Source organism: Rhinopithecus roxellana, chromosome 17 (genome assembly GCF_007565055.1).
Source record: "Rhinopithecus roxellana isolate Shanxi Qingling chromosome 17, ASM756505v1, whole genome shotgun sequence".
In the NCBI taxonomy this organism is placed as follows: domain Eukaryota; kingdom Metazoa; phylum Chordata; class Mammalia; order Primates; family Cercopithecidae; genus Rhinopithecus; species Rhinopithecus roxellana.
The window spans coordinates 45,673,330-45,700,537 of record NC_044565.1 but is presented as its reverse complement, the minus strand read 5'-3'; the positions used below and the strand labels follow the sequence as shown (position 1 = coordinate 45,700,537).

Sequence of the window (27,208 nt, the reverse complement as noted above, 5' to 3'; positions counted from 1 at the left end):
AGGTAAATTCTAACAATATCAGCTTATTTCCCTCTATGACTTCACAGCACAAAGAGTTTTTCTTATCATGACTTTTACTGAATCGTTACTGACAATTTGGCTAATCCTGGACCTAACTACACTACTGAATGAATTGGCTTGTGGTTGATGGTCTTCATTTTGGACTCTGCAGACCCATCCAGGATGCAGAGTGCATGTTTGTCTTCTCAGAAATTGGGTGACTTTGACGCCAAGTTCATCTGAGCTTTGAACTCCAAGTCCCCTAACCTGTGCAAGCTTCCAGAATGACAACTTGGCAGGAGCTGGCCTTCTGGGGAAGAATGCTTTGCATTTCTGAATAGTGATGTCCCTACAGTTTACTCAGAAGGGCAGACGCAGCTGTCCGGAGGTAGCCTCTTTCAGTTTTGAGCGTAATGGCATGATGTGAGGCTTCTCTCTTTGGGGTTTGAGCTTTGTGTAAAGCTGAGTGAACTGTGAGGAGGTCAGGGACATCAAGTGTCTGTGGCATCCCTCTCAGGATGTCTAATACCTTTTGAATTATACAACAAAATGTGCACATGCAATGGACTCTGAAGCTCATCAGTCTAGTTAAATGACCCTCCTCTTGTTCATGTGGAAAGTGAAACCCAGGCAACTTAAGAAAGGTGCCCAAGTCACACAGTAGCAGGCATAGAACCAGAAGCCAGATCTCTTGATTTTTATTTTAATATTTTGACATGCACTTGGCTATTCTGAAACTTAAATGTGCACACCAGTCACCTGGAGTTTTTGTTGAATGTAGATTCAGACTTAGAAGGTCTGGGTTGGAGCCTGAGATTCTGCATTTCTCATAAGCTCCCAGGAGGTGCTGACACACCTGTTCACTGGATAACACACTGAGAAGCAACATGCTAGAGCACCCTTTCTAATTATTAGAGCCAGCTTGCACCTAATGTTTCAGTTATTTTACTTCCTTTCCTTTTTCTTGGTAACACACTAAAAAGGCAATGTAACAACTGAACTACATTAACTGGATTTCAAAACAGAATTCCCATGGGTAAACATTTGTTTTCATAAACGGGTACATATCAGATAAAACAACAGCAATCACAGGGATTGGACTTTATTCCATACTATCTGGGAAGAGTTTTTACCTTCACAGTTGAGCCTGTCACTGCTTAGTTCATATCCTTGATTGCACTGACAGATGAATGAACCAAGAATGTTGTAGCACTGCTGAGCACATTGATTGCTGGCATCACATTCATTTATATCTGAAAAAAAGTTTTATATATATATATATGGATATATTTATATATATATATATGGAGAGAGAGAGAGAGAGAGACTTTAAACACATCCTTGCTCTTTTGTACCAATGTCATCTGCTGATAAATAATTCCCTAGCTGAATTATTTGCCCTGCAGAAGCTCACTGGAGAACATCCATTTAGGTTTCATATTTGTTGGAACAACTTCAAACGTCTGTCATATACTTCTTTTGGAAATACCAAAATATTTTTTCTAGGAATGACAGTTAGTTTGATGTTTGATGAATCTTTCCAAAGGAATTTAATGCTTCTAATAAATACACATTTCGGTATCTATTGTCTTTTGTTGTTCAGATACAAAATGCCAATTCTATAAATAATTGGTATAAGACACTCACACTGATACGGTCTCTCAGCATGCTGTACTGAAGATTTATCTGTGCTATTTATTACTTTTTAAATGGGTTCTGTTAAATTCCATTACAATTATAACATAAGCCTTTGAGACCCATACGGAGTTTTGCAATGCTCTAAAGCACTGAAAATATTGTGAAAAGGCATTTTTCCTACACTAGATTTTTTCCAAGTCATGCCAGTCTTTTAATTGTGTGCCGTGACATTGCACTCTGAAAGGGGAGAAGAAGCATGTAAAAATCAGATGCACTTGCAGTGGAAAGTTTATATACTTGAACTTGTAGTAACCTCTTTGGCACTTTCAGTATTATATCACACACTTTTGACTAATTGGTGTATGTGTATCAATTGATTTGTAGTTTTAAATTTGTCGATATCGCCACAAAGGAGAACTAAAACCAAAGTTAAAAAGTTTTCCATTCACATCTTGATGTGTTTTAAGACACAGATTGGTTATTATCTTTTAAGCTTTATGATTGCTGAAGGGAAGTCGATGGAAACTATTTGCTCAAGAACATAGAAAACTGGAAATACTGTAACATGGCATGGGGTTTCCTTTTGTGAAGACAGAAATCAGCAAGTTCTCAAAAGGCTTACCTACGCAGGTATAGTTGTTTGCTGCCAACTGAAACCCAGGACTGCACTGGCAATAAAATGAGCCTGGTGTATTCACACATCTTTGGTGGCAATATGGAGGGATGGTACATTCATCTATGTCTAGGTTGTCAGGCACATACACAAAGAGAACAAAATTATTGAATTAGCATTGCTGTTTGCTTTCAAATTCTCTGTAAAGCATCATCTAGAAAACCTATCTAGAGAAAATCTCTTTTTAAAAGTAATACTTTCCTCTCTATTTTGTTAAAATTAGGGTATATATATATTTTAAATATACTTTGTATTCTGCAGTTAAGATGTTAAGAACAAAGACTCAATGTTCATGCCATTCAGTGGTAAATAAACTTGGTGGGTGGGTTGAGATTTAAAGAAAACAAAATAATTGAGACTATTGCACATATATGTAAGGTGTCAGTTTGGGGAGCTAAAAGCTTATATATAATTACAGAAGTGAAAAAGAACTACTGAAGCACATTGTGCAGCACAAAACAAAGAAAGAGTTGTGGGCTGTGCTCAGCTGGTGACCTTGGCTAAGTCACTTATGCCTTCAGTATCTTGGTTTTTTCTTCTGCAAGATGTGGATAGCACAGCTTGCCATGTGTATCTTAGGACGTTTTTGTGTATCAAATAAAAGAACACTGTGGAAGAATAGGATGCTAAATAAGTTGCCTCTTGAGAGTGCTCTTCTGACACTTTGATGAAGTGTTCCAGCCTGTGTCCTTCTCATATAAATATTTTCAACTATAAAATGCTCAACTGAGAACTTGCAAAGTAGGATTAACATCTTAGAAGTGTAATAAAATTTCGTTAATTCATGATTCTACACTTTGTGACAACTTTAACATGGCATGTGTAATTTAAAACAACCATTATGCATATACAATGTAACGCTATATAGTGACACTGCCTTGTGGTAAACCAAAACAAAATAAACCTTTATGCTGGGCTCTTTTGGTACTTTAATAACTAAAATTATGGGAAGTAGTATGCTCAAACAGCCTCAGGATAACCTGAGTTTGAATCTTTGTTCTGGCAATTACTAGCTTCGTCTTAACCTCTCGAGCTTCCATTTCCTCTTCTGTAAGTAGAATTATTGGGAAAGTTATGTGACATAATGTAGGCAAAGTTCCTGGCACAAAGCAAGTAAACATAAATGGGAGCTAATAAGCTGCAAGATATATTTGATTTAACTTGAATATTGAAATAAATAATAAGAAGATATTCACATGGCTTTCCTCTTACTTTGTTCAGGTGTCTGTTCAAATGTCACCTCCTCAGGGTGGCCACCCTTCCCACCAATATAAAATAGGTTCTTCTGCCCTATCTATTTCCTTACCTTGCTTTAGACTTCTTTGTAGTCCTTAACAGTACTCAACATTGTGTTATGTGTTTATTTGCTTCTTGTGTGTTCCTTCACTATAGTGCATGGCAAATAAGAACTGTCTTCTCCCCTTGAGGTGGAGATAGAGGGTTTTTTGTTCATTGTTAGATCTGGAATAGGGCCTGGCATAGTAGGTGCTCAATAAATACTATTTGAATGAATCGAAACTTCACACTAATTAAGACCAATTTTAGCATAGTGCTTCCTAGTCCTCAGTACTATCATCAGGTGCTAGTATTGATAGCTAACTTGTATGAGTGGTATTATACTTTCTAATAGCCCCACGAGGACTATGAATTTGTAAAATTTGTTTACTACTATCCCAGTGCCTAGAACAATGCTTGTTACACATTAAGCCCTCAATAACTATTTGGTGAATAAATGATGCATGTCTTCTTAACTAATAAACATTCATTGAACCATTGTTATTTGCTAGCATTGTGTTTGGTACCGCAAGTTTATAATGATAATCACTATACATATGTTCTGCCCTGTCTAGTATGAAAGACAGGCATAGAACAAATTATTCCATGGAATGAGAAGATCAACAATAGAAAGGAGTGTAAGGAACCCAGGGAGCACCAGGCTGCTTGAAGTGTGGCCTGCTGACTGCTGCTGGTTCATGGGCTATTTGGACCAGTCTGCAATGAATAAAACAGAAACTGAGAGTACATGTTTATAAATAGCAATTTGACATTACTGCAACATTATTTTTGTTGTACTTTACAGAAGTATTGGTCTGCCACAGATTGGAAATTTACAAAAAAGTATCCTTCATCCTAATTTGAGAAGTACTGGCACAGGGGAGGGAGCAACTAATTATATTTGGGTAGATCATAGCGGGCTTCCCAGAGGAAGTGATCCTAAGCTAGGATTTGGTAGTGAAATAAGAGTTTGCCATGAGGGAATGTTCTTGGTGCTGTAAAGAGCTTGTGTAGAGGCACCAAAGTGTAAGTAACACTGTGTGATATGTGTGGGGAACTGGTGGAATAAAGCTGGGGTGTAATATTATTTTGTGGTGGGGGAGAGGTGTTTATGCAACAGAACTGGACAATGATCAGATTGAGCAAGACCTTTCATGCTCCGTCGAGGAATGTAGACTTGATTCTCTCGGTGAGGGAAGCAGGAGGGAAGACACATGATTAGATCTGAGTTTAGGAATATTTCCTCCTACCACATTAAAAGGGCTGTGAGCATATGTTCCATTATCTTTGATTCACCCCACACTACGTTGGATTAGTTCTTTTTTTCTGTACTTTTTATGCCCTCAAATGTTTATTTTCCTGTCTAATACAATGGCAAAATTTTGGTATCTCTGGAGTTTTCTACGCACTCTTCTTTTAAATCACAGCTTCATTTACAGCAAACCCTGGGCCTTCCTCAGAGGCTGGGCACTAACCCCAGCATCTAGGCATAGCCCTATGGCAGGCAGAACTGGGTGGGGGCCTACATGGAACTCAGTGTTGACATGTGAACATCAACAGCTCACATTCTCAGGCGAAAACTGATGCTGGTTGTCTGTCCCCACATCCTCACTCTCTGTTCCTAAGAGGAAATAAGGCTTCTTCACTGGTCTGTGATAAGAGGGGGTATGTAAATAAATGGACAGTCAGTTAGAGTTTCATGCCTAGTGCTGGGCCTCATGATTGAGCCCAGAGTACTGTATTTTACTTCACTATCTGCCAGTTGGCTTCCTCATACTTTGTTCTTCCATTCACTCAAAACACACTCATAGAGCCTCCATCACATGGTGGGCATGCTTTAGGGACTGGGGAGACCACAGTGACACAAGCTGACCTGGTCTTGCTGTCAGGGAGCTCATGCTCTTAGGCCCTCCAACACAGGCAGATGGTGAAGTTGGCTTTGTACTCCTGGTATCCTACAAAGGCTTGCAGCATAAAGAGCCTTTAATACCCATCTGTTGACTTAGAACACAATGATAGCAAACAGCTTTACTGCACAGGGACAGGGACTGTTCTAAGCATTCCCTACATGAGCTCTGGAGATAGGGACCAGTATTGTGTCCACAGTACAAGTGAACATAGTGAGACACAGGATTTAAGTAACTTACTCAAGGTCTCAAAGTGAACTGGGGTTGGTGCTTGGAATGCAACTCCACCATTTGCTCTATGTGCTGTGCTATGCTATGCTCTGCAGCAGTGGATGGTGAGTGAAGCCCACAGTACCAGTGTGCTAGCACAATGGCCCCCAAAACAGCAAATTTAAATTTTTTTTTGGTTGTTTTTATGGTCCCATTCATACCCTGAATTTCTGCTCTTGCTTCGTCTAACATTTAGCCAACACTTTGTTATCCAGAATAGTCTCAACCTTTAAGGTTGTTTCTTGTTATTGTGGAAAATGGATTGGTAGTCTGTAAAAGAATAAGGAGTTATTGGCTACCACTCTCCAAAGAAATGTGAATGCTTTGATTGGAATGCTTGAGGTTGAAACAGTTAAGGTACTCAAGGCAGGACCGTGCTCACTGCACTGTGGTACTTACCTACGCACTGCTCCCCTCGCTTCTGATATCCAGGAGGGCACTGACATGCAAAGGATCCCCGTAAATTGATGCACACTTGGTCTACTCTACAGTTATGCGTCCCTGCAGTGCACTCGTCTATGTCTGTCAGAGACACGCAACACAGAAAGAATCGTCAGTTGTGAAGATGTTGATATTTCCTCCATTTTGCCACTTCTTAAGCTAAATTTTTACTTTATTCTTAAAAGTTTATAATGTTCTTACATTGGAAGTGTTTAAAATTATAAATTATTTCAAGTGTTCAGAAAATAGTATTGCAAATACCAGTGAGTACTGCTCAGACTTAACAAATGCTAACATTTTGCCATGTTGGTCTTGGCTCACTTTGTTTTGTTAAGAAACATTTCAGATACAAAGCCTCACACCATCCTCATCCCTTGACCCATCACCTACCACTGTCTCGGTAGGAAGGAATCCTTCCCTGAGATGTTTTTGTATTTTCATTAGACAGGGATGCATCCATTAGAACATATTATATTGTTTTGTATGTTAAAAAATTTAGGCCGGGTGCAGTGGCTCAAGCCTGTAATCCCAGCACTTTGGGAGGCCGAGGCGGGTGGATCACAAGGTCAGGAGATCGAGACCATCCTGGCTAACACGGTGAAAACCCATCTCTACTGAAAAGTACAAAAAACTAGCCGGGTGAGGTGGCGGGCGCCTGTAGTCCCAGCTACTCGGGAGGCTGAGGCAGGAGAATGGTGTGAACCCGGGAGGCGGAGCTTGCAGTGAGCTGAAATCCGGCCACTGCACTCCAGCTTGGGCGACAGAGCGAGACTCTGTCTCAAAAAAAAAAAAAAAAAAAAAATTAAATAGATTGTATGATACTTGCTTTTTCCATCCAATATATTGTATTTGAGATAATTTCCATTGACAAATTTCTAAAAATCTGAGCAATAACAGTGTAATCAACCTTTAATATTATACGTTCCCTGTAGCCGTTTGTTTTTACAAACAGCAGGGTAACATGTACGTATAAAGTTTTATTTGCAAATTTCAGAATGCAAAGGATTCAATTTGATCATGTTTCTCTAGCCTGTGTAGTTTAAAAATCCATATTTTCTCAAAGCAGTGTACTTCTGGGAATAATTTGCTAAATATGCCTTAAGGAGTATGCAGGTTACAGTTCTAGAAAAGTAAAAAATGCTCAGTGATAGCATAACAAACCAGTTATAAGAAATTTCTTTGGGATCAAAAGGTGATATAAATTTGTGTGTGTACATTCATATTTACAGTAATTTATAAGTACAATCTAATTTTGCCTTATCTGTATCACCTTTATATTCATTCAGCTCTCCTATATCATGAAGTTAAGTAGCACACAAGAAAGGATCATATAATTTCATCATTCTTCAACAACCACTGTAAGCTTCATTAAAAAATGTCATAAAACTTGTGATTCCTAGATGACAATTTTTGCATAAAAACCAAAATACTACCCTGGGTCTACCACAGTGATGATCTAAGACCCCTGAGGCAGTTTTCAGGGGTCTTAGATAATCACTGTGGCAGACTCAGGGCAGTATTTTGGAAGAAAAAGTAGGGAAAGAATCAATAATAAAAAATTTACCCAATTTCTGTCTTCCCTCTAAGAACCTCAGAGAGTAGCCCCTGATGTTGGTTTGCCTTTCACTTTTCTGTCTTTTCAAGGAGGATTGCCGCATTTACACTATGCAGTATAATAATACATGAAGTTGAGATTGTAAAAGGGTTGTCCTCGGAGATCGGCTTCACTTAGCTGGGTGTGGAAATGATAAGAGAGATTCTTTCCATAAGAAAGAGGGAGGGGAGATGAAAAATACTTGAGTGATGTATGGCTATTTATTGGATAATAATCTATAAAGCATCCACTTACGTAATTCTTTGAACTTGGTTTTAAAGTTTTGGCTAAGGTTTTTGTCACTTTGTTTTGTTTTGAAATTTATTATAATTACTACTAGTATTATTTTCAAGTCAGTGATTACAAACTGTCCTTTTTAGGTACTATGCGATGGTGCAACAATCTTGCTTTGAAATTATCTGCTGTTCTTTGTGTCTTTTATTATTTTCTCAGATGCACTTGATGAAAACCTTTCTACTGGGGTTTCTTCAGAGCTTTATGACTCGTTAATGCAGAAATGACAGCAGAATTTCTATTGTTTTATGTCAAGAACATTTGCCAGCATTTGCAGTGATAACAGTCCTGAGAGATATGGCAATGTTAGATTCAGATGTGGCAAGTTTCCTCTGGCAGAAGATCAAGGCCCTGGGCTCGCTGCTGCATTTTCTAAGGGAGGCCTCAGCAGTGACTGAGGTTTTTCTTTTTGACATCTCTCTGCAAACTGCCTCCACCCCGCTGCATTCCTACAACTGATGCCCTATGACTTCCTTCCTACTTTTTTGTCGCTCATTTCTTAGTGTCTCATAAATAGGGTAACATTTCCAGTGGAATTAATATATCATTAAATAGATTTTAAACACAAAAACCTGTGCTACTCCTTCTTAAGAATGAGGTCTGTTTACCTTCTGAGTGGGTTATTTAATAAAAATATTAGGTGAGTTAAATTAATTCAATAAAAACAACAACAAAAACAAATAAAATACCACTGTGCTCAATGCCACTACTTTCCTTCCCTTTCTCCACCAAAACCCAAACAAAGCTGCAACAAGACTTGCCTCACCTAGGACTGACTGGTGATTACACATTTTACTTACCGGGACTCATAAAATCGTCAAAAGAGTGACCTCTGTGACCAGGAAGCAGCTACTAACTGCATTTCCATTTATGGCTTCTCTGACTGTGGTTTAGAATATTTATCCTCTCCCTTGCTGTTGGCGGTTTATCTAATGCTAAAGGCTATAAACAGACTGAATTTCTTTGACCTATTTTCAATGATATTAATGTCAATTTATTAGTGTATTTAAATAACACAATTTTATTTTGAAAATTGTACTTTGAGATCCTGGAATTACTTATTTACACATCTATACAAAGTCATATAAAATTATTATACATTGTTAAATTCTACTATGCTTGGCTTTTCTACTTCTGTGCATTTCCATTTGTCGTAAATACCAGAAAGCTCACTATGATACAAAAATTACTAAAATGGACAATGATGTCAGAAACTCAAAGCAGAATACCCATCCCTGTGCAGATGCTCTGGAAAAGCTGGCTGTCCCAGGAGTGTTGATGACAGTCCACTGCCCTCTACTTGCTCCTGACTTTCCATAGTGCAAACACAGCCTTTTGTAGGTATCTCCATGGTGTGTAAGAAAAATCAGTTTCCTACATTTGTATGGGAGAATGTCTGCATTAGCAAAAGCAATGCTTTATTTATAAGGGAAACTACTCAGGTCAGCCATGATTTTCCTGATAATCTAAGACAAATTGTTGTGGGGAGAAATTTTTTGTTGTTTTTGCATGATTATAATTTATCCTTGACAGTTAAGCTCACTTGGTTTTACAGGCAGTCAGTTAATAAATTTCCTGGGACCTGGACCAAGCTCTTTGGGTGGGGGTAGAGGATCTGTCTTATTTCCCCCCTCGTATTCCCAGTGCCTAGGATCATGCATGAAACATGGTGGATTTTCAATAAATATTTGTTCAATAAATGGATAAATGAGTTATTACCGTTTGCTGAGAATTGGTACCTAAAGTTTCAGGAAAAGTAGGATCAGTGTTTCACCTAATGGAGCTAAAAATGTATAAAGGAGAGTAACAGGTAATATCTGAGAAACACAGCAAAATCAGTAAGATGTTAGTAAAAGAAAAATAATGAGTCCAGGAGTGCAGAGGCTATGAGGTATAAAGCAGATTTGCCAGAAGAGGTGGGTTCTCCACTGCATTTTGAAGAAGACGAGATACATGGGTTGCCAGGAAAAGGAAGCTGTTTCTAGGCAGAAAGCGGCTCACATTAGAAAATGCTGATAAGACAAAACTGGTTTCCATGAGAAGAATGGCAGACAGATGGAGCCAGCACAGCTGCAGGGGCTCTGCGTGAGGAGCCTGGTACAGTGCCTGGTTGAAGAGTATCATTAAATGCTAGCTCTGTCATGAGCAAAATTCAAGGCCTTAAAGGGAAGATTAGAGAGTCTGGATTGAACAACATAAGGAGTCTCTCTGAACTACGTAGACAGAGCCTAATGTTAACATTACCAAAGAACAAAATAATAGAATGTGCTTCCTAAAATATCACAACACATTTCATCATTCTAATACATTAAGAATAGCTAATGGCAATATTTGGTGATGCCCTCATTTTTCAAAAATGTGCCCACGCACTCCCTCCTAGTGATTTATACTATTGTAGGTCCCTCTCTTGCTGACTTTGGCACCATTAGTTGCTTTAAATAACGCAGGCTAATCTTTGCTCAGCTCTCACTTCTAGCCTCTTTTCCACAGTGACCCCCAAGTCTAGGGAACGGCACATTTGATTTTCTCTCAAAGTTAATGGAGGCAACTATGTCCACATCTCTGTGGTGTCCATTAAGTCCCTGCTTAGGCCCTCATTCTCTATGTTTTTGGCTCCTTCCCTTCAGTCTGACTCATATTTCCCAAACCCCTGACTCATGCTGCTTTCTCTCTCTTATGCAACATTTTAATCTCTGCAATGTTCTTTCCATAATTTGATAACTTACCACGACATGGAGTCCCTTCAGCATGTTTTCATGGGCAAAAATTATCTGCACCTTGAATGGTGTTGAGGACCATTTAGACTTTTATAATTTGTGCTGCTTCTGGTTTAAGAAATAATTTAGAACTACTTTTGAATAAGCCACTGTAGACAAGAGATGAGAATGCACTAGTAATAGGACAAAGAAGACTGAAATTATTTTGAATCTGTCACTCCCTATGTGATCTAGGGTCATTGTATCCATTTTTTTCTCTGTATTTCTCCATCTCTAAAAGAGACAGTCTATCCTTAACAGTAACACACAGATTTTTAAAAGTATTCAGATTCTTCATAACATACCTTTTTTTTTGTTTCCAGACTGTAAATTCCTGTAGTAAAATAACTGTGTCTTTACTAGTTCTGTGTGGGACATGGTGCATGCTTTGCAAATATTATTTAATAGTGCTATCCTGTGAACTCTTGTGGTTAAAGAAAAGATAGTGGTTAAATTCAAGTTGGTGATACTTCTTGATCTGTGTGGATTTAAAACTTTATTATACCTAGCTTCCTCAATCAAACTGATTTAATCTTATAAATGGAGTAAAGTAGAAAAAAGGTCACGGTCAAGGATTCATGTTTGTTAGGAGGAGCTTCTTTACCGTTGACCTCCTTCCTCCCAACATTCTTAATGATTTAGATACCCACCTGCTCAAAATGATTGCTCCCAATCCTTTCTAGGGACAGGGTGATAAACTAGTTCCTACCAAAGTACTCTTTTTTTTTTACTCTGTGAAACTTTTTAAATAAAAGGGACTCATTGAGTGAAGGTCTTAGAGGTATTTGGAGTATTTTGTTTTTCAATATAATCCTGGAAGGTAAGAACTACTTCAGCAAGAGCTGAGGGCACTACAGTTTACTACCATTTTACTCATCCAGTAATTGCTATTGATAATAATAACCTGAGTAATTAATATAATAAATTATGTAGAGTGAAATCTGATTTAGAAGAAAGTGTATAATATTTTATACAGCTTCATATACAAACTTGGTAACATTCTAAAATTAATTGGTATAAAAATAGGTAAATTCTTAGCAATATAAAAAGATCTGTTATTTGATTGGGAAGGCAGAATTACAAAGCTTCTGATTTAATCCTAATAATAGCCTTGTGGAAGAGGTGGTTACTTCATCCACAATTTACAGATGAGGAAGAAGGATGTCACTGAAATGTAGACTCTGTTGAGGGAACTTGCCCAGGGTCACACAGAGCAGAGATTCAAACCCAAGATTTCCATTTTGTTTCTGCAATTTAGGTCTTGAGGAAGACTTGTTTCCTAAGAGTTCTGGAGACTAGTTTTAAGTGAAAGTATAGGTGTTTTTAATTTTTTTTTAGCCTTAAAGGTAGGGTTGTTAATGTCACAGCACCTTGATTCCTCCCTTGTGTCTTTCTTCTGCTTAGAATAACATTCATAGCTCTCCAAGTTTTCTGTTTCCCTCCCCAGTTTTTAGCCAGTTATCAACAATTTTTTGTCAAAGACTTTCTAGTTCCCTTGCTGTTTCTTTCATAGTACTGGAATCAGATTTATCTGGGCCAAATGCCCAGTTCTAGTTAGCTTTTCACCCTTCTGAAATTATCAGCTAGAATTCACTCAAGCTAAGCAGTTCTAGTGAAGAAAATAAATACTAATATTAAGTAACAAGAGAGAACTGTCTTAATCGATGGCCAGCAGTAGATTTATAGTTCTAGATTCTTATCAGTTCTGGCAAAACAGATTGTTAATAATTTGGTGTGCTTTAAATGATAAACAAAAATATCACCAAAATCAACAAATTATCAGCCTCCCTGATAGTTCATTTCTTTGTTTTAGAGTGTGGCGAATCAAGTGTCCTAGAAGCCCTTGGCATTGCATTATGTTCTATCAGAACTTTACAATATGCTGTTCTCATAGGAAAAAAAATCATGCTACTTCGAATGGCTTTTCTAGCAATGATGATGGATTTGCATTGCAAACGGACCCCCCCACCCCCTCCCCACGTAGCTTCCTCTGTGGACAATAGTGTTTATTTGTCAGATGATTGGATGAGGTTAGGCATATAGTTCATGAACATGGGGAAGAAAACTAACTAATACGTGTGAACGACCAATCTGTGACTCATCTGTACTACACTCAAACCAGATGAACCAATGGGTCATAGGCTGAAACAGAAGAAGAGCAAAGAAATAAAGGCTTTACTTCTCATTCTTCAGCGGTTTTTGCCCACTGGCAACGTCAACCTTATGCTTTCAGAATCTCAAGGAAACTACATTGTCTACTGATAAATGATTGTTAATTGTTAGGAGTATTTTCTGGCGTTTTTGTGAATATGTCATACCCAGTTAAACTCTCTTTTTTTTCCTCCTTAAACTTTTTTCTTTTTTTTTTTTTTGTTTTGAGATGGAGTCTCACACTGTCGCCCGGGCTGGCATTTAGTGGCGCGATCTCGGCTCACTGAAACCTCTGCCTCCCAGGTTCCAGCAATTCTCCTGCCTCAGCCTCCTGAGTAGCTGGGATTACAGGCACCCACCACCATGCCTGGCTAATTTTTTGTATTTTTAGTAGTGACTGGGTTTCACTCTGTTGGCCAGGCTGGTCTCAAACACCTGACCTTGTGATCCACCTGTTTTGGCCTCCCAAAGTTCTGGGATTACAGGCCTTCTTAAACTTAATTATTAATTTAGAAAATGTTTGGGAAAAGATAACCCTGATATTTGGGATATTGACAACCAATCATCAATCTGCTAGCTTGTGGAGGTAAACGTGTATTTTGAAACAAACAGCACTATCAGTCTTTGCTCCAGAGTGGCTCAGTACTAGGAATTAAAGACCCTTTGTGTGAAGGTTTAAGCCCATTCCATACAGGCTGGAGACCTGTTTCAAAGTGGATGGCCTTGGGAGGAATTAAGATCCCACCCTATTATGGGATGCCTCTGCACTGACATTTCAATTGTGTTTTCCTGGTTCCCGGCACTTCATCTCTCCTCTCCTCTATCTCCCACTTCCCCGGCTCCGGATCAAACACTGGTGAGTGATGAACTGAATGGAGACTGACTACATTCAACTGAGTCTACCAAGCCCTGCCTGAGCACTGTGATTTGATTCTTGGCCTCCCTCCCTGAGGCCTTGCAGCCAGATTAGTCAAGTCTCTGGAGCCCAAAGCACACACATTCCTGGCTTATTCCTTCAGGCAAATCATCACTTGAGGTCGCATAAGCCCCTGGCTATGGCAGTGCCAATTATAACAAGCATGGCTTGCTGACCTCCTAATTGTATGAAACCAATTACATTATGCTTGTTGTTCATTCAACAATAAGCAGCTTTTGTGCCCACTAAATTGAGGCATACTACTAAATTTGGTGAGTGTAACTTGGCAATACTTCTCCAACTCATTAACTGCCTAAAGCTTTTTCAATAAAGAATATCTTTGTGCTTCTTGCCTTCAGAGAATGTTACTTTCTTGTGTGTATTTTCCTGCCCATTTCATTATATCTTACTTATGATCTTTCTGCGCAGTGTTTCTCCATATGCCTCAGGGCCCTTATTTGCACTGAATTCTTTTTTCTGTTCTCTTTTTGATTCAAAATTCCAGCACAATGAAAAGCAATGAAAAGAATAAAGATGTGGATAAATCTAAATAAATACTGACTGCCTAAAGCAATAATAGTGAAGTACTTTGGGATTTACAAAATATTTAGAATTAAAATACATGAGAATAATAGCATATATAGTTTGGCTGGAAGAGGAATAGAGTTTAAATATTTTAAGGTCCTTGAATCACGCAGGAAGAGTTAAAAGTACTAATTTATCTTAAATTTTGATAAGTCATGGATGCATGTTCAAATGATCCCTAGGAAAAGCAATAAAGGAATGGTAAAAAAAATAAAATAAAATAAAACTACAAAGCTAACAGAGGGGAAAATGGAATAATACCAAATACTCCATCAATTTAGAAAGAAGGCAAGAAAGAAAAGAAAAGGAAACTAAAATGTGCAGGACAAATGTAAAGCAAATAGAATGGTAGGTAATTTCAAACCTAAACATATCAGTGGTTACAGTAAATGTAAATGGACTAAATGCCCTCACTAAAAACCAAAAATTGTCAAATTGATTAAAAAAAAACCCAAATATACTGTTTCAAGAGGCATAATTTAAATACAAGGACACAGAGATTAAAAGGAAAAAGATGGAAAATATTTATGCAAACACTAACCAAAAGAAAGTTGGCTTTGCAATATTAGTATTAGAAGAGGTTGACTTTAAGGAAAAAAAAGATTATTAGAGAATAAAAAAATACTACTTAATGATAAAAGTTTCAGTTTACTAGGAATATGTAGAAATTCTAAATTTAAATGCACTTAATAATATAGCCTCAGTAGAGGCAAATAAAAAAATGAATGAAACTAAAAGGAAAAATTGACAAGCACAGTTACAGTAAGATTTTAAAACACTTCTAGTAGTTGAAAGAATAAGCACAAGTTTTCAGAAATGAATAGAAAATGTGATTAAAACCTTTGAACTAATTGACACATATAGAGCACAGTACAGAATACATAGCCTTTTTAAGTATTGAGGGAACATTAAAAGAAAATGGCTATATGCTGGCATTAAAGTAAGTCTGAATAAATTTCAAAGATTTGCAATATATAGATTATGTTCTCCAATTACAATGCAAATAAGATAGAAACAACAACAGCAACAAAACCAGAAAAAGCCCTTCTTTTGGAAAATTAGACATATTTCACAACAACCCATGGTTTAAAGATAGCAAAATTGAAATTTGAGAAATCTCAAACTGAACGAAAATGAAAATACTACAGATCAAAATTTGTGGAAAAATATGCCAGCCCATAAGAAGGCCCATAGCCCCACCCTACCTCCTCACATCATCCTTATGTTTTTCTTTGTACTCAATTTACAAGAGAAGAAAATGCAGATGAGATCTATATCTGAGATAGTCTTCAGGGTTATGAAAGGGAGCCTAGGGAAGGAGGAAAAGATGTTTTTATCTTAACTTTTATTTTAGGTTCAGGGGTACATGTGCAAATTTGTTACATAGGTAAATTTGTGTCATGGGGGGTTGTTGTACAGATTATTTTGTCACTCAGGTACTAAGCCTAGTACTCAATAGTTATTTTTTCTGCTCTTCTCCCTGGGAAGAGGAAAAGATCTAGACCAAGTATTTCCAAAAAGCAGAAATAGAATAAATGGCTAGAAATGCATGAAAGGCAGATTTTTGCTCAGTGTAAGAGAAAATGTGGTTATTATTTGTTTTGATGTATGTTTTGATAGGAGATAATGAGCTTCCTATCACTGGAAATACACAAACGATTCAATGTGGATCCCAGCAGGAGGTGGGGGATTTGGCTAGTCATCTGTGTTTAAAAACAGTGTTAACATGCTACATGCAAATATGACAGAGTTTTAATAATTTTTGAATCTGAATGGTGGGTGTTCCATGTAAATTGTACTGTACGGTTAACTTTTCTCTAAGCTTGATAATGTTGATGATTGAAAATTGAAAAACAGATGCTGCATCCACTCTAATAAAGAAAATTGTGAGGATTCAACAACATTGAATATCTGTACTTTCTCTCATTTGACACATGGTGCACATACATACAGCTTTGTATAGCTGTGAAGTTAACTTTTACACCTTTACAATCTATCTCCAAACATCTGAAAAACTTGCCTCATGATAAAGTGTAGCAAGAAAAGATTTCATTGTAAGTGGTTATTTATTCCTTCCCTCTTCCTTGAGCAGGAAAACAGTTACAGAATTTTAGACTCATTATTCCTTGTCCTGTATTAAGGATTTTTCAGGAAGGAAGACTCAGTCTTCATCATGTTAAGGCGTTAGATTATTCGGTGATCAAAATGTTAAACTTGTGCCCAAATCCATCAGATAACATTAAACCAAGTGATATTTGACTTCTTGGTTTTGTTCCAAATTGATACCACAGTTACCATTTCCTCCAAGTTATCCATAAATTATCATGCATTCTTGGACTTAATTTGTTGATAAATTATGTTGACATAGGCTGTGGGATTTTCCTCCCTCTATGTTAGAACACTTTCAGTGTTGTGAAGCAACAGCATTCAAATAACTCCTGAATATTAGCTCAAGGAGTGCCTAAAGGCCATAAGGGACCAAAGAAAATCTGTTCAAAAAAACTTCAGACCCTGTCAGTGTTGCAATTCTAAAGGCTTCTCAAAGCTAGCATATAAAATAGACTTTGGACTTTAAAATGAGTCTGGGGCATTTTACTTTACATTTCCATTGGGCACAGAAATAAGTTTCTCAGAAAATACATTCTCTGAGATCTGTTTCAGTTTTATGAATCTGAAATTAAAGCCTACTTTGATAAATTCCAAAATGCTGTTTTTAAAAGTATTTGTTTTCTAGCTCTAATCTGTTCTCCTCTCTCTAACTTGGATCCTGGGAAGCTTGAGTAATATGCTGTTGCTTTCTTGGGGCCATGGTCATGGATCTCCATTTCTTTTGCCCTCCTTTTTCATTTTCAGCGGTAACTTTTCTCTCCCTCTAATCTGTAGGATCAAAGGAGAGTCTGAAAATGGACTCATCTTTCTGGATAGGATTAAATGGCTCTATGAGCAGAGTGGGATGAATAGAAAGTTCTCTTCAATGTTTAAATACACTACTGTGTACCTATAAAGTTACATACTTGTCAAGAATTTAGAGTAGCTTAATGTCTGTTTGGCAGTGCAAATTCTGAAAAAAAATCTGGTGGAGAAACATGCCTTATACATGGTTCGTGTGTCTGCAGAGTACAAAGGCAGGTGGACCCAAGCCAGTTATGCAGTCGGTGTGTTAAAGGTTGATGCCAAACTAAGTCAATCTTAGAGAGAATTTCTTGGCATGAATAAACAGATGAAAAAAACCAAACTCTACGTTCTTAGATCTGTTATATATACTTAAAATGGTTACTGTATGGAGCACATCCATGGAGTCTATCATATTCCAAGTTTTCATTTTGAAAGAAAATGGAAAAATTGAGCAATTCAGATTATTAATTTTAAAATTAGCCTAGGATTATTTTTCCCCTAGAAATGTAATAATTTGTTTAGAGAAAATTTTAAGTGAAAACCTTTGACTTCAGGCACATATGCGGTTATTGTGGATGACTGTGAGGCTGCCAGATAGGTGTAAGGAGGTACCCTGTCAGTGACCTTCAATTACAAATCTCTTTTCATGATTTTCAGAATTAGAGGAAACATATTATTCTCTAACAGCTAGTATTTTTAAGTTCTAAGTTATTTTATTTGAGATTGTGTCTTTCTGTAGTTGCTTATGCTAGTTTTTTACTAGCCGCCTTATACCAAGAATTAATGTTTATATATAATTTATTATACCAAGAATTAGAGTTCAAGGGAGGACTTGTTATCTTTTTAGAAAGTCTGAGAATCACAGAATAACCCTTTCTCTTATACAACTCACTGATAGAAATATGCTTGAGACAGAAGAGTGGGTAAGATCACAGGTTTTAGAGTCAAATAGGTCTCAGTTCAAATCCAAGCAACTTCACGTTTTAGTTATGTGTCCTGGGAAAGTTATTTAACTTTTCTACTCTTCCACATCTCACTCCACATCCATCAAGTAGGGGAATGTTCAGTTCATAATGATACTGTGAGGACTAATTGAAACAATACACACTCAAAATGGATGTACCTGGTCCACAGTAAGTGTTCAATAAATTATACTTAACAGTGTGAAGACAAACTGGTAGTGGAATCAGGGTGGTACTTCTGATATATACAGATGGAAGGAAGCAAGAAAACTGCAGGAAGTTGGGGCTTTTAATGTAATTTTCTATATACTTTCACATTATTAAATATCCTACCTTTGTTTTGTGGCTTAGTGTCATGTTTTCAATATGGTCTTTATGCCTAACACCCAATCAGCAGGAGCATCATAGTATGACCTTCCCTTCCTTTGGCATATTCCAGATGAATGGATACAAGGAACAGGCAAACACAGCCCTTTTTTGCTAAAAGTTATTTCTCACTAGGAAAACTGCAAACATTGAAACAAAAAAAAATCTGTCAAAATAAAACAAATCTAGCATCTTCTGCATTTCATAATATTTGATTCATAAAATCAGTCCTGTCAGAGGAAAGGACTGTTGGTGGCTACAGGACAGCTTCATGGCAATGAAGCATTAATATTTATAAAGACTACCTAGCACGCGTAACATTAACTAGAGCTCTAATTAGAACCTACATGTAACTCAGAGAGAACTATTGTGTGAACAAGTTCTAGCTATGAGAAAGATATGAAAAATGTAAATTTTAGCAGCAACTTTTATTTATTTATTTATTTTTGAGAATGTTAAGGACATTGTGGTCACCCTCTTTCAGGACAATAATAAAATTATCAATCAGAACTATGAAAAAACAGGGAATATTTTCAAATGTCATAGAGTTAAATGCATATAAAGCCAGGACAAGGATTTCTGGTCATTTGTTCTTAAGGACAAAGCTTAGAGTTAGACTTTAAGATGAAAATGTTGTATGCCTGACTTTTCAAATGAGCAGGTTGGCAGAGTCTTCACTAGGCAGAATGGTGATCTACACCACTTGTATTTAATGAAACATTCATTCAGTCATATCAGATAGGAGAGTTTAATTTTGGGCCAATGTTTGTTTTTTAAATGCTGTACTAGTAATATAGCAAAACCATGGCATATTAGAAAAGTATTCTTTTGGAAAGTTAATTTTAGTTTCTTTGAACACAAAATGACCTTCTTCAAATGCCTTCATTATAGCTGAAGGTAAATTATATGTGCATACATGACTGTTTCTTGTTACTCTTGTAAGAGAGAGTATTAACAAACAGGAAAAATGAAAAAAATTAAGGCCCAAGGAAAAGCACCATGCTTATGATAATAGGGTGATGAATCACGTAGCTAGGCTGACTCCTTCTCTTTTGTCATCCTAGCCTATCAATCATCATCCTACATTTCTGACCCCTTCCTACTAAATACCGAATTTTGCATTTGCCCCGGAGACCATTCTTCCAACTTGAGAACTCCGACTGCTGCTACCTCTAAAGTGGTGTGAGGACTGCCTCCTACTGGTCTGTAGGCCCTGGACACTGCTTCTTGGGCTGCTTCCCTGGCCCAGTGCTGAGGCTCTCCAGTGTACTCCTTGCAGGATTGGCAGGGCTGTCCCTGCCATCTTCACCTTTCTAGTGATGCTGGGCTGCTGCCAGGCTCCCAGGGCTCCAAGACCTGCCTGTGACTGTGCACACAGGTGTTAACAAAATGCAGATGGTCCTGTATAATTGGTCTGAACCTTCACTGCCACATAACAGGAGGTTCCATACATAAAACTGTCTTTTCCTTGGGCTCCATCTCATCAGTGCCATCTTACATGGCCCTCTACATCTGCCAGGCCACCTACTGCCACGTGCAACAGATTCTTGCCACTTGTCTGCCTTTGTCCGTAAGCCTCCCTCTATATTCTCTATTTTACCAGTAAAGACTCCCCTCGGGGGTCCAGCTCAACTCCAGGTCACCACAGAAAGTAGCTTGTTCAGGTGACCTTTGGGACAGCTGTGTCCACAAATTATCTTTTCTAAGAAAGAGAATTGCAGCAAACTCACTATCTCTGGAATCTCTACTGACTTGGGGCAATGGCTGCTCCCCACCTCATCCTCAGTTAGAGCCCCTTTAAGGATGAAGCACCTTGTCTGGCTGGCTCAGGGTCCTATATGAGTTTTGCTCTGACCACCAAAGTCTGGCATTCTCTGCTGGGAAACTAACAGCTGGATAACCCCAGGCACATATCTGTGGCCTATATAATTTTTATAGCCTCAACTTGTTGAAGGTGGCAATTGAGCTATCCATTAGGCTGGATGTATAAATTCTAGCATGTTTATGTTATAAACTGGCAAACAGTTAAGATAAATAACACTTGACGCTTCCATAGTATTTACACAATTATATCATCATTACAACATTTTGTCTTACAAGATTAGGAGATGTTCTGACAAAACACGTGAATGTGTAAAACTTTCTTGCAACTTTGGCAAAGGTTGAATTACAATTTTGTTTTCAAACCAGTCTTCCAATAAGTGGTATCACAAGCTCTAAAATGGAGCAAACCTCAAACAGTAAAAATCCTTTAAGCGTTGCAGTCATATTCTTTATGCAGAAAAACCAGAAATGGCCCGAAACGATGCACTAAACGTTGACTCAATTTTTAAGGCTGGTTTGACTTCTGTAGCTTTTCCTTGAGCTAAAATGTTTTCCCTACTCCTTATGTTTGATAAAAATTTAAGCATACAGACAGACCTGTGCCATTTCTTGAATGAAATGCATATTTATTTTGCCACTGCAGAACTATTATAAAAAGAGAATAAAACCAGTTTTAATTAGTTACAATAAAATTATCCAGACAGGTTAACAAATGAGAACTCAGAAATAAATTTTAAAAGTAAATGATGCATTTAATTCCTTTGTGAGCAAAAAGGGCAGATTTCATGTGGATTTGCATACACAAGTTTCAGACTGATATAGGGCATCTTTCATTTTGTATAAAGGGCAGCTGATTACATCACTCCCTGCCATCTTGAGGATCAAACCCAAACTTTAAAACATGACTGGCAAGGCCTTTCATGATTTGACTCTTGTTGATCGTCATGTACTGCACACTGAAGTTATGTAGAACAACTTGCTCTTCCCTTTTCCCATCTTCTCATGACCTTAGCAAATGCTGCTCCCTCTGCCTGGAACATTCTTTCTCCTTTCCCCACTTCTCTAAAGTCTAATTGCCACAACTTCCCAAGACTGAAGCCTGGTGTCACCTACTCTAGGAAGTCACTAAAATGGGACTTAAAATGTCACATTGTAATTACTGTCTGCTTCCTCAAAGACTGAGAGCTCTTTGAGGGTAGGCCCCATAAGTTTTTATCTTTGTATTCTCAGCACCCCCTATGCGTTGCACATACTAGTTACTTAATTCAGGCTTATTGAATAGTCTCACACTTTGAAATGATGTTTAGGGATTCAGCTACAGGATACCTAGACTGGGTTTTGTGCTATCTCCCAAACTGTAACTAACAAAGCAATATTAACTTTTCCCCAGTCTTATTATTCCTAAATCTGTTAGAAAATAAAAAAAAGTAAATTCCAGATAACGAACACATCATCTCCAGCAGACCCCCACCATTGAGAAGGAAAAGTACAGGTATGACTATTGTTAATGAAGTGTTTCAGAATGGAAACTTAAATAGGTCAATAAACGGATAAACCAGGTGTTTTACCTTTGCAAACTAGCTGTGGGGTCTCCCAAGAAAAAAAGTTGAGACTTAGTGAAGTGAGATCTAAATCCAGTTAGAATTCTTTTGGATCAATCCATAAACTAAACTATCTATTCTTATGTTCTTAAATTCTTGCTTTATTAGCTCGGCAGTCCAGCCTCACTCCTACTCCCAAACCTCTTTCCGTACCCCTTTTAAATTCTTACTTTTAAATAAAAATAACTTTTAACTGGAAAATATTTCCCCTAGATATATCAGGAAAACTTGTTGCTTTCCTCTGTCTACAATCAGATTACTTTTTAGTTCATGCTTATTTGCAGAATGGATGGTAGGGGGGTTGTGGGGTAGAATAGACCTATGGATAATTGCCTCCTGCCATAATTTCCAATATTGCAAAAACCTTGTTACAATGACTCTGCTTACGTTGAATTCATTGTATTTTGCAGGGTGACTGCCTTATACATGCTAAAATAAGAGTAACTGCTGTTAACAGCCTGTTTAGACATAGTTTATAGTTGGAGACTTGCTCCATATTCCTATTCCTTCAGTCATACATTATGATTAATGAACATTCTACAGTTTAATGAATGTGGGCATGAGGCAGAAAGGCTGATTGTTCAGTAGATCATTGAAGGGCCTATTTAACTCCCAATTGGTTATTTCATGAAGTGTGGGGGGTGAAATTACACCAACTTGTTAACTTGTAATTGATGCTTATCTTTGTAATACCTATGAATAAATATATTGCTCAAGAATATTAGAAACAAACTGTTCACTCTACTTAGAGTGAAACTTGTTTAGAATCACTGTTTCACACAGGAGAAGCTGCTCTGTGGCAAAATGATGAATTATCTATTAGAAATAATTTTAAACTAATTATTATGGTCCAGAAAATAGTCCTTATGTATCACACTCTCTTTTTTTTTTGCCTCTTACTAGCGTACTTTATGTATAGTACTTGAAAGTAATGCAATTCTTTCTTTAAAAACTCACTCGCTTTTCCATAAATCAGACTGACATAGACCCTCACCACCAATGCTCCCCACCTCAGTCCCATTAGGATGACTTAACACATTTAATCATATGTGTATATGTATTTTTTTCCTTCTCATCCGACACCTGTCTGGAGATAGGGTTTTCATTATGTCACTCTTTGCTCAAAATCTGTCACTAATTGTGACAGTAATAAATTTAAATGGCTTAACCAAGAATTCTGGGTCCTACCTAAACTGTCTTCCAATGGAATTTTCCAATCTTGTTTCCTGCTGCACCCACAGTACCCACCTTGCCTCAACCCAAACAGTGACACTGGGACTGGGGTGGGGAACAGTGGTGTGAGAGCTTACATCAGTCTGATTTATGGAAAAGGGAGTGAGTTTCTCAAAAAACAACTGCATTACTTTCAAGTACTGTACATACGGTAACTATGCTAGTAAGAGGCATAAAAGGAGAGTTTGATACACAAGGACAATACTGTCAACATTATGCTGCATCTAGGGTGTCCACCCCACGAAGCCTGTCCTGTTCTTCTCAGGTTTGTTCACCTCTGGTTCATCCTTCATGAACTAGATCACATCCATTCTCTCAGAAAAGTCCTAACTGGCTACCTGGTGGCAGCACCAATCCCTCCTCTGACTTCTCCAGAATTTTTCAGTAATCACCACTTACCATTGATGATGTGGGGACTGAGGCTCTTAACTAGGTTCTGTTGACTTGAATCATTGAGCTGAATTATTTGTATCATTTAATTTTTAAAAGTCTGACCTTATGTTACATCTTCAGACAGACTGGAAAGTCCTTGCAAGAAAGGTGGTGTGCCTAGGCTTCTCGTACAGTTTGAACACATGTTAATTGAATGCATTGATGCATGAACTGATGAATAAATCACTAAAAATTAAACAAATGCATGAATGGTGCAGACTTAAGGGTATATATGGAGAAATATATCCTAAACTTGCATTAACAATTTGGGTCTAGCAAGGAAAGGAAAGATGGAGTTCTAAAAACCATCTAGTACTTAAATCTTCCTGGCTGCATTATTTAAATTATCCTTTAATGCCTATGGGGCAAAAACCAGTGGTCTACCAAGAATCGACCAGAAACAGGCTCTTTTGGTTCCATAATCTCTCAGTTGAGCACTGTGTGTTTGGGAATTTAAGAGCAACGTGGGGTTATGGTGACCACCTGGCCACACCATATCCCTCTTCCCTTCTACGCAAGGAATGACCATGAGCTCATTCTCAGAAAAGTGGACTCTGCTGCAACACATTCACAGGTCACCTCTCTGAAGGATTAAGTGGATGCAGAATGGGGCAGGACAGAGTAAGTCTTATTCAGAGAGCATGAACAATTTCTGGGGGGAAAGTCATTGCTAAGTTTTGTAATTTTTTTTTCTTCTGAACTTTTGAAAAAATCAACTCTGGTTTCAGTTTAGTTTTTTTTTTCCCCCTAAAGAAACCTACACGGCCACTTCTTGAAATTTGTTCCAGATGGATTCAGTCATAGAATGATTGATTAGCCACTCAGTTGTGAGCTATGTGGTTAAGTTCAGAAACCTACAACAAACTGGCTTGGAGCTGAGTTTCATGGTAAGTGGCAGAAAGGATAATCCTTAAACTGTCATTTTAGAGTTAGTGATGAGGATAGAGGAATTTAGTGGTGCTACTTATGTCAAGAGAATATATTAGCAAATGGATGGCTGAATATGAGGAAATCTTATGAGCAGAATGCTTTTTTTCCCTCTGGGCTTCACTGTAAAGGGAATCAGATCTGACTGAACCCACGAGCAACCCCACTGCCTTCTTCGTGGACTAGACCAGCCTTCCCGGGATGCTCCGGGTTGGCCTTTACCTGGCTGCGAGGCACCACAGCTGGCTCACAGGGGTTTTTAATTATTGGCATGAGAAACACCTGGAGAAGTCTGGAAAATAATCTGGGGGACAGTAAACTAAGGAGAAAATGTACTGTGCTCCATACAGAGCTGTATTATGCACTTTAAAAAGCAATTTAATAATGTTTGGTCTATTTCTATCTTCTTTACCAGAAAAACCAAAAACTTTCCTTTGGATTTTAGTTATACTTTCTAATAGCTGCATTAGCCTTTTCTCCATTTTTTCTCTCTGGTTAATTGACAATCTGGCTACTAGAGTATTCTTCATGGGGAGAGTGGATGTGGCTGGCAGCTGTCCCTTCATGTCACCATCTCATATTATAGGTCCTGCTATTATTGTTAAACTGGTTTCTACCTTCACTGATTTTTAGTCATATATCTTTCTTCTTTTCCTCAGAGTGCTATCCTACTTCATTAATGCCCCTTTGTTGAAAAATAAGCCACTATCCTGCCTCTTATTGAGATACCTATTCCTTGGGACCCCAAGAAAATTCATTTTGGATTTTGTTGCTTCTGAAGTTTTAAACTCTTACACAACCTATTTGTTGTAATCTTAGGATATCTTCAGTGCATGTCTCCTTAGTAGACTTCTGAGGCAAAAGAAACGATGTAAACATATTTAAACATAAAGGTGATGATTCTAGGAGCAGGTTTTTGAATAGACTGTGGGAAGAAAAATGTGAGCAGAACAGGGATTTCTAGGAGAGAGATGAAGAACATGATATCCATGATTTCCTAACAAACACAAATATCAGAATGTCTAGGACAAAAGGTAACATAAAGCAAGAGCAGTGTTTATTAAATGTCTTTTATGTAACAAGCATGTGAGTACATGTTAATCAGCCATAAAGAGAGTTTTTATGCTTGCCCTTAAAGTTTTTGTTCCATCAATATTACTTGTAGAGTGGAGTAAAAGACTTTAAACGAGTTTTAAAATCAAAGGAGATGGAATCATTTATGAGTGTTTTTGGGGAGGATTGATAGCATTTTGTAAGACTCAGGTCAGTGAAGAAAAGGCTACATTTACTCAAAAGTAGCTTCTAGAAACAGCCAGGTTCTTCTTTGCCTGTGCTACTGACCACACCCATTAGGCTGCCTATCTGCCTGAGTCACACAGCCTCTTGCACTGCTGGGGACGGGGTATATTTTGCTCTGAATTCCTATTTTGCGTTTTCAAATCATTTAAAATTCTAGGTTTAACTCTAAATGGTTGGAGTCAACTCAGGGAGAATTTTAATTCTAGATTGTGGTAGGCAGCTTCTGACATGGCTCTCAATGATGCCAGCATCTTGGCATTCACACCAGGGGCTTGTTTCCAACGAACAGTATACTGCAAAATTGATGGGTTGTCACTTCTATGATTAGGTTACTAAAGACTCTGACTTTGGTCTTATTAGCATCCTCTGTCTTGCTGGAACCTTCTCTTGCCCCCTCACTTGCTAAGAAAGCTTCCATGTTGTGAGATGCTCTATGGAGAAGTGTACGTGGCAAGGAATTGAAGGTGGAAGAATTTATGAGAAATGGAGGCAGGAAGTCAATCCTGCCAGCAACCACTAGTATTTGAGCAAGGGAGTGGATCCTTTCCAGTCAAGCTTTGAATGAGCTGCAGCCTTGTCAGAGACCCAACGTCAGAGGACCCAGCTAAGCCACAACTTGATTCCTGACCCAGAGAAAAGGTGAGGTAATAAATGTTTGTTGTTTCAAGTCACCAAGCATTGGAGTAATTTGTTATGCAGCAACAGATTAACTAGCACATAGACTTCCTTATGGTTCATATGTGATGGAAAATAATACATAAACTCAGGCAAGAGTCATTGCTTTGGTTGTAAGCATGGTTTGAGTTGGAGGCTGAAAGAAATTCCAAAAGGTGAAAAGAACTAATTCATAGACTTTAAACAGATAGTTCTTTGCTGAAAAGCACTCTTGTCTCCAATGAAGATGGGAAACCTTAATTCAAGAATCAAGAACATAATAAAGGGCTGGTCACATTTGCTGGCACCTTTGCATTTTAAATGGGTTTATATTAATTTATGCAAAAAGTTTATTTACTGTGCACCAAAATAAAAATAACTCCTTTCCAAGCTAGGATTAAAATGAAGTCTGGCCGGGCGCGGTGGCTCAAGCCTGTAATCCCAGCACTTTGGGAGGCTGAGACGGGTGGATCGTGAGGTCAGGGGATCGAGACCATCCTGGCTAACACGGTGAA

The 27,208-nt window shown here is 37.9% G+C and overlaps 1 protein-coding gene across 1 annotated transcript in view; it reads right to left on the bottom strand.

Moving 5' to 3' along the window:
• The window catches only part of EFEMP1 (EGF containing fibulin extracellular matrix protein 1), a 58,305-nt gene that overhangs the window by 8,977 nt on the left and 22,120 nt on the right, over window positions 1–27,208 (bottom strand). Inside the window, exons 5-7 of the mRNA XM_010376223.2 lie at window positions 6,163–6,285; window positions 2,261–2,380; window positions 1,134–1,253 (exon numbers count right to left, since the gene is read on the bottom strand). Coding sequence (XP_010374525.1) covers window positions 1,134–1,253; window positions 2,261–2,380; window positions 6,163–6,285 — 363 coding nt within the window. The remainder of the gene's footprint in view (window positions 1–1,133; window positions 1,254–2,260; window positions 2,381–6,162; window positions 6,286–27,208) is intronic.